At 38.1% G+C, this 15,095-nt stretch overlaps 1 protein-coding gene across 9 annotated transcripts in view; it reads right to left on the bottom strand.

Moving 5' to 3' along the window:
* fam184a.L (family with sequence similarity 184 member A L homeolog) overlaps positions 1-15,095 on the bottom strand; it is a 92,386-nt gene that overhangs the window by 40,681 nt on the left and 36,610 nt on the right. For all 9 annotated transcript variants that reach the window (XM_041562249.1, XM_041562247.1, XM_041562246.1 and 6 more), the window contains 1 exon segment: positions 3,956-4,807. In XM_041562249.1, the coding sequence (XP_041418183.1) occupies positions 3,956-4,807 (852 nt within the window).

The following is a 15,095-nucleotide window of genomic DNA, read 5'->3' as shown; positions in this document are numbered from 1 at the left end:
TTGTGATTGTAAGTTCTTTGGATAGTGAGGTAGGGTTAATGTTCCAGAAAGTTCAGGGGTTTGAGCACATAGCTTTTTGTTTTTTTGTTTTTTTGTTTATCTTCAGTTTTTTTTCTGCCTTGCTGTAGTAGTTGCAGTAGTCTAACAATCTCTCTTTGCATAGTGTGATACAGCTGTCAGCTTTTCTGCCTGTGAACTCACTGATTGCTTGATTTTTTTGTCACTGAATGTGAGCTCTTTAGGTCTCTTCATTTTGTTGAAGAGGTTGCTGCACTGTGCATGGCCCTCTAGCTCAGATGAGTTTAGTGACTCATATTCTGAGTATGTGCCCCCTGAATCAGAAAGTGACTCCTCTACTGATGAGTTACTGCCCTTGAGGAGCCCATGGAGGTAGTGCAGGATGTGGATGATCAGGATGTTGAAGATCAGGAGAGGGTGATAGGGCTGATGCTGCAACTGGAGGAGAGCCTGCTTGGGGGCCTCCTTGTAATTACCCTATAGAGATCCACCCTTTTACTGCAGTCTCTGGTGTTAATGTGGACACCAGTAATTTTGAGCCAATACATTTCACTTATTTTTGACTGAGGCCATTCTACAGGATATAGTTCAGTACACAAATTTGCATGCCAAGCAATATCTTGCCCAAAATCCCCTCCCTATATTTGCTCAAGCTCATGTGTGGCATCCCACTGATATTTCTGAAATGAAGAGGGTCTTGGGACTCATTTTAGCTATGGGTCTCATAAATGCCAATTCTTTGGAGTCCTACTGGGATACCACTACAGTGCTATCCATTCCTGTCTTTTATGCCATGATGCCTAGAAACTGGTATCAGCTACAGCTCCGGTTTCTCCATTTAAAAGACAATTTTACGGTTGTACACCCAAATGATCCTTTCCATGACAGACTGCATAAATTGAGACCGCTACACCAGCTACTTTTTGATTTACGAATGAAAGGACTCACAATTAGACCCCCTGGTTGTCCCCTTGACTTGACTGTCAGTGGCAAAATTGTATGGGAGCTAATTTCTCCATTACTGGGCCACGGTTTCCACTTATATGTGGATAACGTTTACACAAGTATTCACCTCTTTACAGCCCTATATTTATTGGACACCCCAGCCTGTGGAACCATAAATCATACCCAAAAATGATTACCCATGGATTTGCTCAACAAAAAATTGAACTGTGGAGAAACGTATTCCCTATATATGAAATGATGAGCTTCTTGCCATCAAATGTTTTGACAAAAATTGTGCTTATGTTGATGACAATCCATGACGAGTCAATAATTGCAGAACAGAGAGTTGGTAGGCCTCCAAAATCTAAGCCTTTCTGTAGCAAGGAATATAGCAAGTACATGGGTGGTGTTGACAGAACTGACCAACTCCAACATTATTACAATGCCACCCAGAAAACAAAGGCCTTGTACAAGAAAGTTGGCATATACCCGATTCAAATAGACCTTCGAAATTCCTATGTTGTATATAAGGCAGCAGAACCAGGCCCAAAACTGTCCTACTATAAATAACCAGTTGCAGATACTCCCTGCTCTATTGTTTGGTGGTGTAGAGGAGGCAGTGCCTGAGATACCTGCTAGTGACAATATGGCCCATTTGATGGTGAAGCACTTTATAAATATGTTTACACTCCTGGCAAACAAACCTTGCAAGGTGTGCCGTAAAAAAGGTAGAGATATATGGTACTATTGCCCAAAGTGCACTCACAATCCTGGTTATGTTTCAAACCATATTTTGAAATATACCACATTCAGCTGCTCTATTGAAGTGGTTGCAGATTGTTGTGTACTGAATTGGCATCCTGCTTTGTGCAAAATTTATATTCAGGGTTACTCCTAGCATTTTATGTTGTGGTCAATTAGGGATTTTCTTTTACCAAAAATGTTCCTAAGGTTATAGATAGCACTATGGGGTGTAGGCAAGTGAGGTGTTAGGTGACGTACAGGGCACCTAAAATTTATGGTGCATGATGACTCCATGAGATAATTTCATCTTGCCTGCTGATGATTTCATCTCTCTGATGCCACAAAATTTTTATTTTTTAACTGACACCTCATAAGCTCCCCTTTGAGTGCAGTTGCGGAGGCTTTATTTCTGGGCAACAATGTATATTTTACTATTATATTAGGTCTCCCTGGAAACAAAATGGTCAAAAGAAGTTCCACTAAACAGATAAAGGCAAGTAGAATAGTTAGTCGATTTTCAGTATGTTTTTATTACCTGTTTTTGGGCATTTGAAGAGAAATCTAATTTAGAATTGTTTTCCTGTTTCCTTAGGTAATATGCAAAATCTATGTAGAATTTTGCGTATAAGAGGACAGTGCTTACTAATTTGTGAGGGGATTTTTTACAGGTAAACGGAAAGTTAGATTAAAGATATGCAAAGAGTAATCTTAGAACACAGCCTCAGATGTACCTATTGCCCCAGTTTTAGGGTGTTTGATGGCCGCATCTTTAGGTGCACCCATATATAGTGGGTACATTTACCAGGTTTTTTTTAGATGACAATTTTAGGGAGAAATATAACTTTGGACCTTTTGTTTCTCTTTTTTTCAGAACCAGAAAGTTCTACGGAGAACTGCATCCACAATTCTGCATATAGGAAAACAAGGATGACACCACTTTCACGGAATATATAGTTTGTGGGATTATTTTACAGGGGGGTATTTAGACTGAAATACTGCAAGGTGTGCAATTAGAGCGCAGCCCCAAATTTTTTGGAGTCTGCATCTTTACTTGCACCCATAGATGCGGGTTTTATTTTACTCGGTAGAACTTCTTCTTTCATATTTGACTTCATTGAAGATTGAAGTTTTTTTCTTAAATTCACTTTTGACTTTGTGACTGTGATGGTGTTTCAGAAAAAAATAATCCTGAAAAATATTGTTGAGCTTTATGGTGATGTGTGGACAGTGGCTACCGTACATTTAAAAATTTGTGCTCCATGTGTTCTATCATGTTTGTTCCTTTTATTTCATTAACATTTTTTTACACACTTAAGGTGTTATGTAATAAAAGGCTCTAGGTTTTCCCCGGAGCAGTAACCCATAGCAACCAACCTGTTTAAAAGCTATGGGTTACAGCTACTGGATAAACAGTGCCATTTATTACATATCGGGTTAGTTCATAATATCCTTAGCATAGTGCAGAAAATGGTGAACAACTTGTTCCGACCCAAAGGCTGTGCTCCAGAGATTAGAAAACTACAAACAGCTGTTCTGTAATCTATAAAGTATGTTAAATATGACATATTTGTAACTAATGTAACACCCAGTTGGAATATGGTCATTTATATGGTCCTGCTCATTAGAACTTAAAACCTAAGGGGAGAAGGTTTATGAGGCATAAGCATAACCTTCTTTCTTCATCCTACCACTCTATGATATTTTTTTAGCTTCATATCATACAAAAACACTTCTATGTAACAAACTTTACTTGCCATAACAAGTGCCTTATTCTTTATTCTATATTGTGCCAATACTTTTTCATACTTTCTATATAAAACCTTTCAATTATCATATACAGATAGGGTTGCCACCTGTCTGGTTTTGACCCAGACAGCCTGGTTTTTTGAAGCGCTGCCTGGGTCAAAACTGCCTGCCCGGTTTTCCGAATTAGGAAAACTGGGCCGGACTCCCTATGATTGACATGGCGATAGACCAATCGCTGAGTCACAGCCCCACCCCAGATGTCATTGTCCATCCCCTCTATGCCACGGTCCTGCCCCCTATCCAGTCTCCACCGAGCTAAAAGGTGGCAACCGTATATACAGGTATTGTATCAATTATCCAGAAACCTGTTGCTGATTCTGAGGCTGTTAGCCTTAGAAGCACGGGCTGTTTCAAAATAAATATGGATAAGATGCTTAACTGTGTTTGGGACACTGCAAGAAAAAAAAGTCTGTTTAATGTTTCTAAAAATTACTTTGCTTACCTGTATATTGGTTTCAGCTGTATTTAAAGATGCTTGAAGCTTTTGGCCCTTTTCTCTTAGATTCCCAGCTTCTTCTTGTACAACTTGAAATTCAGTTTTGAGAATCCCTAAGTTTTTTTGTAAAAGAGCCTCCTGACTTTGGAAATCTCTCTTTAGCTCTGCTTCTTTCTGTTTACAAGTGTGGAGGCTCTCAGCTGTAAACATTTGGGATCTTTTCAAAGCTTCCACTTCATGCTCATAGAATGCTTGAGCTTTAGTAAATTTTGCTTCATATTCTTCTACTAATATCTTCCTCTCCAGACGCATGTCTTCCATTTTCTTGTTAAGGTCCTCTATTTGTAATAGGTGCATTTCCGCCAATGTTTCTTGCCCCTTGTTTAAAGTTGCATTTTGATTGTGCTGCGCTTTTAACAGTTCTTGGATTTCCAGTCGACTCGTCCTCAGTTCATCGAGAGCAGAACGTTTGTCCTTTTCAAACTGTATTTGAATCTGCATAAAATTACGTATCCTCTCATCAAATTTTTTTCTCATCTCTTCAACCTCTCGGGACATAGTAACAACTCTTTGCACATGTTGTGCTTCTGCGCATAGTTGCATGTCTTCCACTCTATGTTTGTAAACTTCAAACTCGGTCAGTGCTTGATGTTTCATCTTTTTGTGTTCTTCCAATGACTCTTCCAAAGCCTTAACCTTATGTTTGAGATCTGTTTCCTCTGAAACTTTATTCTTGAACAGCAGGATTTTTTCATGTGTCTCTGCAAGGATTTTCTGAATCTCTTCTTCATGAGCTTCCTTGATGGCTTGGATTCCTGATTCATGTTCATCATTTTTTGTGTTTAAGGCATATATGACCTGTGAATTAAAAACGAACAGTTGTTTCAGTGGGGAGAATAAAACAGCAATATTTCTAAAATGCAGAATATTACTTTAAATTAGGGATGCACCAATTCTACTATTTTAAGATTTGGCCAAATCCCGAATTCTGCTGAATACCGAACCAAACTCTAATTTGCATATATAAATTAGCGGGGAAAAGAGAACCGCACACACAGCTCGCAGTTGAATTCCTTGTTTGTATGATGAATTGTCAGGTGATTTTTTAAATTCGGATTTGGTTCGGCCAGGCACTTGGATTTGGCCGAATCCTGATGAAAAAGGCAGAAACCCGAACCAAATCCTAGATTCGGAGCATCCCTACTATAAACTATATTAGTGATGTGTGGGTCGAGTTTCACCCAACCCTAACACGCCCTCCCTGAACCTGCGCCTACCCGCGACTTCAGGCTTAATTTTATAGACCCACCACAGCAATGACGTCACAAAAGGGGCAAGGCGATAAGGTGCACATGTATAAAAAAGGGAAGCGGGCAGACCGGCAGTGCAAGCTGGTGCGAGGTCGGCCCGAACCCGCCCGACCCGAGGGTATCGGGCCGGCCCGCATATCACTAGACTATATATATCACCATAAACTATAAAAAGTGTTTTAATCAACAAAACATTATACTATGTCTATGAATAATATAGCATAAACATTTTATTTTAATATGTTTTAAGCAGAATATAATGTACAATGATAAGGCTTTTATGCTGTCTGCTTCAATATTACCTGTCCCAGATTAGGGCCAGGGCACACGCTGCTATTTCTGGAGATTAGTTGCCCATAGGCAAATCGCTTCTTCTTTGGGCCACTAATCTCCCCAAACTGCCTTCCCTCCGTCTAGAATGTAATTCGCCAGCGGGATGGCAGTCAGAACGCTTTGCCTTTCCGACTGGAAAACTAAGCTCTCCACTGTGTTATACTAGGCATGCTGGTGGAGAAGCCCTGATTACATAATTTTATTGGTGTTTGTCTTTTTTACATATAAATATACAGGTACAGGTTTAGGATAAATTATCCGGAATGCAAGGGATCTAGGGTATTCCATAGAAGAGGTTTCCCATAATTTGGATCACCTTATCTCAAGGCTTCTAAAAACATTTAAACATTAAATAAACCCAATAGTACTGTTTTGCCACCAGTGTGGATTCACGCAGCTTAGTTTCCCTCAAGTACAAGGTATAGTCGTATTATAACAGAGAAAATGGATATCATTTTTAAAAATTTTACTTATTTGCTTGGAATTGACTGTATGGGACAAAGCCTTTCCAGTAATTTGGAGCTTTCTAGGTAAGACATTTTCTGTATAAGGATCCCATAGCTGTAATTTTCCAATTAGATTAATTAGATTTACTTGCACAATGACAGCATTTCATGTACATGCACACAGGTGAATATCAACAGAGATATGCCCATAAAGCTAGTTAGATACTAGTCAATGGCAGGATTCTTTTATTTGCTTTGCAGTTTAGTGCCCTGCGTAATCAGTTTTTAGTTGTGTGCAGGGTATGGCTACTATTAACATAATGTATGTGAAACTGCTTAAAGCTGAAATTCACCTGAATCTCTATAGAGCAACATTTTGTTTTCAGAGAAAAAAAGTCTATTCCATTAGCATAGACTACTGTGTCTTTTAGCATGACCCAGGCGCAGATGAAGAAGTGCAAAGATACAATATTTTTGAATGGGAATATAATTAAGGCTGATACATTATTTAAAATAGATAGATATTTAGCTGCAGATGATTTAGGCTCAGCAAGCAATCAATAGTAATGCACTAGAAAATTATTCACATGATGCTCCTTTATACTGATCAAAGTACCTTCCTTCAGTCATGAATACAATACAGTATCATGCATTAGGATTATAGACAGAATATATGTAAGGTTAACGATAAGGTCACAAGTCATTTGCCATTATTTCCTTTTTTCCATTGTTCCGAAATTATTTTTGTAGCATTGACATTTCAGTTCAGGATATTAACCTTTATCAAAATGATGACCTTTATCTACCCTTTGATTCTACCCTCTGGGACTGTTACTATTACTACAGTATGTGTTTAAATACATACATACAAATATATTTTTTCACTCTGACCCAAAATTAGCAGAAAGTTTTACTCTTCTTTGTTTTACTCTTTCATTGTTTAACACAAACAATGAAAGTTAAATTAACAACGTGCTAACCCTGCCAAAACCCATTTTTCCTTCTAAGTTCATAATGTGAAAATTTCACTTGTTAGAGACTAGAACATCAAGTCATTGAGTCACTGCTGATTTTCTAAGCGATCAAGTTGAATTTTAATCATGCTTTCCTGGCTACTACATTAGCTGCTGCTGCTGGAGCATTACAGATGAGCGGTGATCATACAGTAAAGAAAATGCCAGCAAGTGCACAACTCTGATTACTGTAGCCTTGTAATCCATGTGTCACAATTTCTATTTTTAAATGAAATTATCTTCTTACACTCCTTCAGATGTGGAGCATTTATTTTGCCTGTGACATAATTAAGAATAATCTAAAAGAAGCTTGAATTAATGTAACCCATGCGAGTCATCATGTCATGCATGATGTTACAAATGTATTATCTTGCATATATTTTATATATTTTACCAGATTTTGAAATTTAGCATGTTCTGAATAGATACACAACAACATTGACCTCTCTGCCTGATGTCTGATTTTTTTTCTAGTGTGCGGTGCACAGCGGAAGTGGCCATGATCTACCAATGAAAACAGAGGGGTGTGCTTGTGGGATTTTAGGGTGGGGGTAGTGCCATGAGGGTGTGGGGATAAGACATGGAGATCTGTGATTGCCTGATCGCTGCATTATTTACTACTGAGTCCTGTCAGGTTTCACCCAGACAGCCCTTCCAAAAACCGGGCTGTTCAGGTGAAAACCAGGCTGGTGGCAAAAGTAAATGGCCTCTTATACTGTATTTGATAATAACTTCTATTCAAAACATACAAAAATTTGTTTCAAGGCAAAAAAAAAAATATTTTATTCTTTTTTTAAAGGAAACTATACCCACAAAATGAACACTTAAGCAAAAGATAGTTAACATCATATTAAGTGGCATATTAAAGAATCTTACCAAACTGCTCTTTATATTTAAGTAAATCTTGCCCTTTTACATCTTTCCAAACGGAAATACATATAGATCAGTAAATATTTCAATTTTACATCTTTTGCCTGGAACCACCATTTCGTGATGGTCTGTGTGCTGCCTCAGAGATCACCTGACCAGAAATACTACAACTCTAACTGTAACAGGAAGAAGTGTTGAAGCAAAAGACAGTACTCTGTCTGTTAATTGGCTCATGTGACCTAACATGTATGGTTTGTTGGTATGTTTGTGTGCACAGTGAATCGTACGATCCCAGGGGACGGCCCTTATTTTTTAATATGGCAATTTTCTATTTATGATTACCCAATGGGACATACTACTAGAAAAGTATATTATTATTAAAATGGTTTATTTACATGAAGCAGGCTTTTACATATGAGCTGTTTTATGTGATATATTTTTATAGGGACCTACATTGTTCCGGGGGTATAATAAAGAGGGGTAATTTATAGAGCCAATTATTTTACTCATTCACTTTCATTCCCTAGCCTAATTTATAACATTCTTGAGCTGCAATATGATCCTGGGCTGGACAGCAATCTGATTCCATTCAACTCAGCAGTGCTGCATATAACTAAACAGCTTTGTTTGTGTTTTGTAATCCTGAGATATCCAACATTAGATACTTATATTTGTGTTAACTCTTGGTTTCATTATAAACGCCAAAGGTTTCTATTACTGGGTAGTGTATTTCAGACAGATTGAAAAGCAAACTGTGCCTGATGGCAATATCAAGATCCTATAGCAGAGTGTGTCTACATTACACAATTCAGTACACTATCTAAAACAAATAATTATTATTGTTGCCAATATCCCCAGTTTTATAACATAAACAACTGGACTATTAGTGTCTACTACACAAATAGTACAGTAACGGAGCTGTTTACCCCAATACTAACTTGGTGAGCACCCTGTAGGAGTGGCTAACATATGTCAAATAAAGAAGAAATAGGCAACCAGTTTCAAGGAGTGTGATCAACTCTGATATAATAAACAAAATGAATAGCATTCAAAAACAAAATATACAGAATATTCTTATTCTTAAGATATTAAACACTATAAATAATTTTAGAACGATTGTTGCAAAAAAAACTTATGGTTGTACTTATCTAATAACTATATAAGGATATGAATAGGTCAAACTCATATTCACTTCTCCTGGTTTCTAAGATTTGGAAGGTGCAAGGTGCTTGTATTACAGAGTCCCATCTTGATAGGTGCACATCATCACACACACACACACACACACTTTTACTTAATAACCACTTAAGACAATGTAAATTCATATGGATTCTTAAGGAGTCACCCTGTACCCCCATCCTCCCTCCACCTGGTCACCAGCAATAACAACCTACTCCCTGTTACCTCCACTCAAATTATAGTTAACCTTTTGCCAAGTAAAAGCACTGCAAATGAAAAAACTACGAGAAAATGGGCAGCACCAGCAAGTGTGAGGCGTGAGGTGAAGGGCATGGCAATTCACCTGCCGATTTTTATTTCATGGCCATGAAAAAGAGACGTCATATTTGAGAAAATAGAAACAAACACAACTACCAGGATATTATCTTTTTTTTTCATGCAGATAGTTACTTTCATATGTTTAGTACAGGTATCGGACCTGTTTGGTGTTTTCCAGATTTTGGATTACTTGGTCTACTAAAAAATAATTTAAATATTAAAGGGGACCCACCACCCAAAAAAATTATTCATAATCCTATTTTATCTTTATTAAAAAAGTTCATTTAAAATGAACTTTAATTACACTATATAAATTATTTGAATCTTGTTTCCTTCAGTCTGGGAACTCATAATTATAGCAAGTAGACAGGAGCCAATGTGGACACTGTTATTAACCTTTTAAGTGCCAGCAGAATTTCACATTTTGGTTACGCGAAATGCCAGCCGTTTTTGAAACATTTTGTGCTCTCTCACTTTAGGGGCATTTTCTGAGGGGAAACCTATAGTTTACCTAGGAAAACTATACATTGTTTTTTTCGGTAGAAACTGAGCTTTCTAAATCTGCCTGAGTTTTCATGTATTTCCACCTGTGCAAAAAAATGTATAGTGCTAAATACCAAAAAAAAAAGAAAAATTACCATTTTTCATCGTATATCAATTTATACCAGAAAAATATTTCATTTTACGGAGGAAAATCCAAATGATTTGGAAAGCCTTATGTCTCTCGAACGTGCCAATACCAGATATGTATAGTTTTAGGGAGATTTAGGACTTCTGTACCTCAAAAACTCCCGGCAGTATATTAACGAATTTTGAAAGCACTAAGGCAGAAAACGGCATGCTTTAGATTCCAAGGCAAAAAATCCTGAAACCGTAGGTTTACCCCAGAAAACCATACATTTTTGAAAAGTACACATTCTGCCGATTACAAAATGGGTAACTATGTCTCTCTACTCCCAACTACCAAACATAAAAGCTTGTCTGAACATAGCGGTTTTTCATAAAAAAATTCAAAATTCTAAAAAATCATTTCAAAGGTTTTATTTTGCTGCTCCGCATATCCCAAACTATATTAGGTACCAAGAAAAAGCACCTGAAATATGATTGCCAGGGGTCCACTGAACAGTTTGATACCCATTATGCATAGGTTTACCAAAGTATCTGGCATTTAGAGACACCAATATGAAGTTAGCACATCCAAATTGTTCAGGACTTTACTTCAGCTACTGAGAAATCAACACATTGACTGCATTTTTTGTGGGGTAAAAACACAGAAATATATGTTTACCCCCCAAAACCCATATATTTTTGGAAAGTACACATTCTACTGAAGCTAAAATGGGTACCCATGCCTTTCTGCTCCAAACTACTGAGTCGCAAGGCTTTCCCAAAATTGTCGGTTTTGGTGAAATATCTGAAAATTGCCTCAAACCTTCAGCTTCCCAGCACCATATCGCCCATGTATCATTACGTACTAAGAAAAAGCACCCTAAATATGATTGCCAGGGTTCCTCTGAACATTTTGGTAGTCATTGTTCATAAGTTTACCAAAGTATCTGGCATTTAGAGGCCCCAAAATGAAGTTAGCGCATACAAACAGTCCCATGGGTAACTTCAGCAAATGAAAGATCAACACATTGACTGCATTTTTGTGGGGTAAAAACACAGAAATATATGTTTACCCCCCAAAACCCATATATTTTTGGAAAGTACACATTCTACCGAATCTAAAATGGGTACCCATGCCTTTCTGCTCCAAACTACTGAGTCGCAAGGCTTTCCCACAATTGTCGGTTTTGGTGAAATATCTGAAAATTGCCTCAAAGCTTCAACTTCTCAGCACCATATCACCCATGTATCGTTACGCACCAAGTAAAAGCACCCTAAATATGATTGCCAGGGTTCCTCCAAACAGTTTGGTGGCCATTGTTCATAGGTTTACCAAAGTATCTGGCATTTAGAGGCCCCAAAATGAAGTTAGTGCATACAAATAGTCCTGTGGGTAACTTCAGCTAATGAAAAATCAACACATTGACTGCATTTTTGTGGGGTAAAAACACAGAAATATATGTTTACCCCCCAAACCCATATATTTTTGGAAAGTACACATTCTACTGAATCTAAAATGGGTACCCATGCCTTTCTGCTCCAAACTACTGAGTCGCAAGGCTTTCCCACATTTGTCGGTTTTGGTGAAATATCTGAAAATTGCCTCAAAGCTTCAACTTCTCAGCACCATATCACCCATGTATCGTTATGCACCAAGAAAAAGCACCCTAAATATGATTGCCAGGGTTCCTCCGAACAGTTTGGTGGCCATTGTTCATAGGTTTACCAAAGTAACTGGCATTTAGGGGCCCCAAAATGAAGTTAGCTCATACAAATAGTCCTGTGGGTAACTTCAGCTAATGAAAGAGCAACACATTGACTGCATTTTTGTGGGGTAAAAACACAGAAATATATGTTTACCCCCCAAACCCATACATTTTTGGAAAGTACACATTCTACAGAATCTAAAATGGGTACCCATGCCTTTCTGCTCCAAACTACTGAGTCGCAAGGCTTTCCCACAATTGTCGGTTTTGGTGAAATATCTGAAAATTGCCTCAAAGCTTCAACTTCCCAGCACCATATCACCCATGTGTCATTACGTACTAAGAAAAAGCACCCTAAATATGATTGCCAGGGTTCCTCTGAACATTTTGGTGGCCATTGTTCATAAGTTTACCAAAGTATCTGGCATTTAGAGGCCCCAAAATGAAGTTAGTGCATACAAACAGTCCCGTGGGTAACTTCAGCTAATGAAAAATCAACACATTGACTGCATTTTTGTGGGGTAAAAACACAGAAATATATGTTTACCCCCCAACCCCATATATTTTTGGAAAGTACATATTCTACAGAATCTAAAATGGGTACCCATGCCTTTCTGCTCCAAACTACGCAAGGCTTTGCCAAATTTGGTGGTTTGGGTGAAATATCTGGAAATTGCCTCAAAGCTTCAACTTTCCAGCATCGTATTGTCCATGTATCATTACCAGCATAAAGCATCCTAAAAATAAACATAGGGGTCTACTAAACAGTTTGATGCCCAATGTGCATAGATATACCAAACTATGTGGCGCACAGAGACCCCCAAATGACAATATGTATAGACATTTTCACTGCTGACGCACTGGCTGCTGCAATATAACCACCCGGTGTGTGTATTATGCGACATTAGACCACCTAACAGTACAGAGACCCCAGAAAACCATATATTTTCAGAAAGTACACATTCGGACGAATCCAATATGGGTAAATAAGTGTTTCTACTGCAAACTGCCAAACTGCAAAGCAATGCTGAACGTAACGGTTTTTATCAAATTTCTGAAAATCGTCACAAAGCTTGAATTTTACCCCATTATATGCCCCACATTTCGTAACTTATCAGCATAAAACATCCTAAATATGAACGCCAGGGGTCTACTGAACACTTTGATGCCCAATATGCATAGATATACCAAACTATGTGGCGCACAGAGACCCCCAAATGACAATAGTGTATATAAATTTTCACAGCTGACGCGCTGGCTGCTGCAATATAAGCACCTGGTGTGTGTATTATGCGACATTAGACCCCCCTAACAGTACAGAGACCCCAGAAAACCCTATATTTTCAGAAAGTACACATTCTGACGAATCCAATATGAGTAAATAAGTGTTTCTACTGCAAACTGCCAAACTGCAAAGCAATACTGAACATAACGGTTTTTATCAAATTTCTGAAAATAGTCACAAAGCTTGAATTCTACCCCATTATATGCCACACATTTCGTAACTTATCAGCATAAAACATCCTAAATTTGAACGCCAGGGGTCTACTGAACACTTTGATGCCCAGTATGCATAGATATATCAAACTATGTGGCGCACAGAGACCCCCAAATGACAATAGTGTATATACATTTTCACGGCTGACGCGCTGGCTGCTGCAATATAAGCACCTGGTGTGTGTATTATGCAACATTAGACCCCCCTAACAGTACAGAGACCCCAGAAAACCATATATTTTCAGAAAGTACACATTCTGACGAATCCAATATGGGTAAATAAGTGTTTATACTGCAAACTGCCAAACTGCAAAGCAATGCTGAACATAACGGTTTTTATCAAATTTCTGAAAATCGTCACAAAGCTTGAATTTTACCCCATTATATGCCACACATTTTGTAACGTATCAGCATAAAACATCCTAAATATGAATGCCAGGGGTCTACTGAACACTTTGATGCCCAATATGCATAGATATACCAAACTATGTGGCGCACAGAGACCCCCAAATTACAATAGTGTATATACATTTTCAAGGCTGACGCGCTGGCTGCTGCAATATGAGCACCTGGTGTGTGTATTATGCGACATTAGACCCCCCTAACAGTACAGAGACCCCAGAAAACCATATATTTTCAGAAAGTACACATTCTGACGAATCCAATATGGGTAAATAAGTGTTTCTACTGCAAACTGCCAAACTGCAAATCAATGCTGAACGTAACGGTTTTTATCAAATTTCTGAAAATCGTCACAAAGCTTGAATTTTACCCCATTATATGCCCCACATTTCGTAACTTATCAGCATAAAACATCCTAAATATGAACGCCAGGGGTCTACTGAACACTTTGATGCCCAATACGCATAGATATACCAAACTATGTGGCACACAGAGACCACCAAATGACAATAGTGTATATACATTTTCACGGCTGACGCGCTGGCTGCTGCAATATAAGCACCTGGTGTGTGTATTATGCGACATTAGACCCCCCTAACAGTACAGAGACCCCAGAAAACCATATATTTTCAGAAAGTACACATTCTGACGAATCCAATATGGGTAAATATGTGTTTCTACTGCAAACTGCCAAACTGCAAAGCAATGCTGAACATAACGGTTTTTATCAAATTTCTGAAAATCGTCAGAAAGATTGAATTTTACCCCATTATATGCCACACATTTCGTAACGTATCAGCATAAAACATCCTAAATATGAACGCCAAGGGTCTACTGAACACTTTGATGCCCAATATGCATAGATATACCAAACTATGTGGCGCACAGAGACCACCAAATGACAATAGTGTATATACATTTTCACGGCTGACGCGCTGGCTGCTGCAATATAAGCACCTGGTGTGTGTATTATGCGACATTAGACCCCCCTAACAGTACAGAGACCCCAGAAAACCATATATTTTCAGAAAGTACACATTCTGACGAATCCAATATGGGTAAATATGTGTTTCTACTGCAAACTGCAAAGCAATGCTGAACATAACGGTTTTTATCAAATTTCTGAAAATTGGCAGAAAGCTTGACTTTTACCCCATTATATGCCCCACATTTCGTAACGTATCAGCATAAAACATCCTAAATATGAACACCTGGTGTCTACTGAACACTTTGATGCCCAATATGCATAGATATACCAAACTATGTGGTGCACAGAGACCCCCAAATGGATATATAGTATATAAAATTTACAAGGCAAAACAAAATAAGGCAGTAAAGAGTGAAATGCAAAAAAATCCAATAAAACCACAAAAATCAATGTTTTTTTTTCCAGACTAGTGTTATCGGCCGTCAGAATCACAGTTTGAATATTTTAGCTGGGCCAAACAGGTTCTACGGCTAGA

The sequence above is a fragment of the Xenopus laevis genome, chromosome 5L (genome assembly GCF_017654675.1).
Source record: "Xenopus laevis strain J_2021 chromosome 5L, Xenopus_laevis_v10.1, whole genome shotgun sequence".
In the NCBI taxonomy this organism is placed as follows: Eukaryota; Metazoa; Chordata; class Amphibia; order Anura; family Pipidae; genus Xenopus; species Xenopus laevis.
The sequence above is the reverse complement of the archived record's forward strand: the minus strand, read 5'-3'. Positions and strand labels throughout refer to the sequence as shown.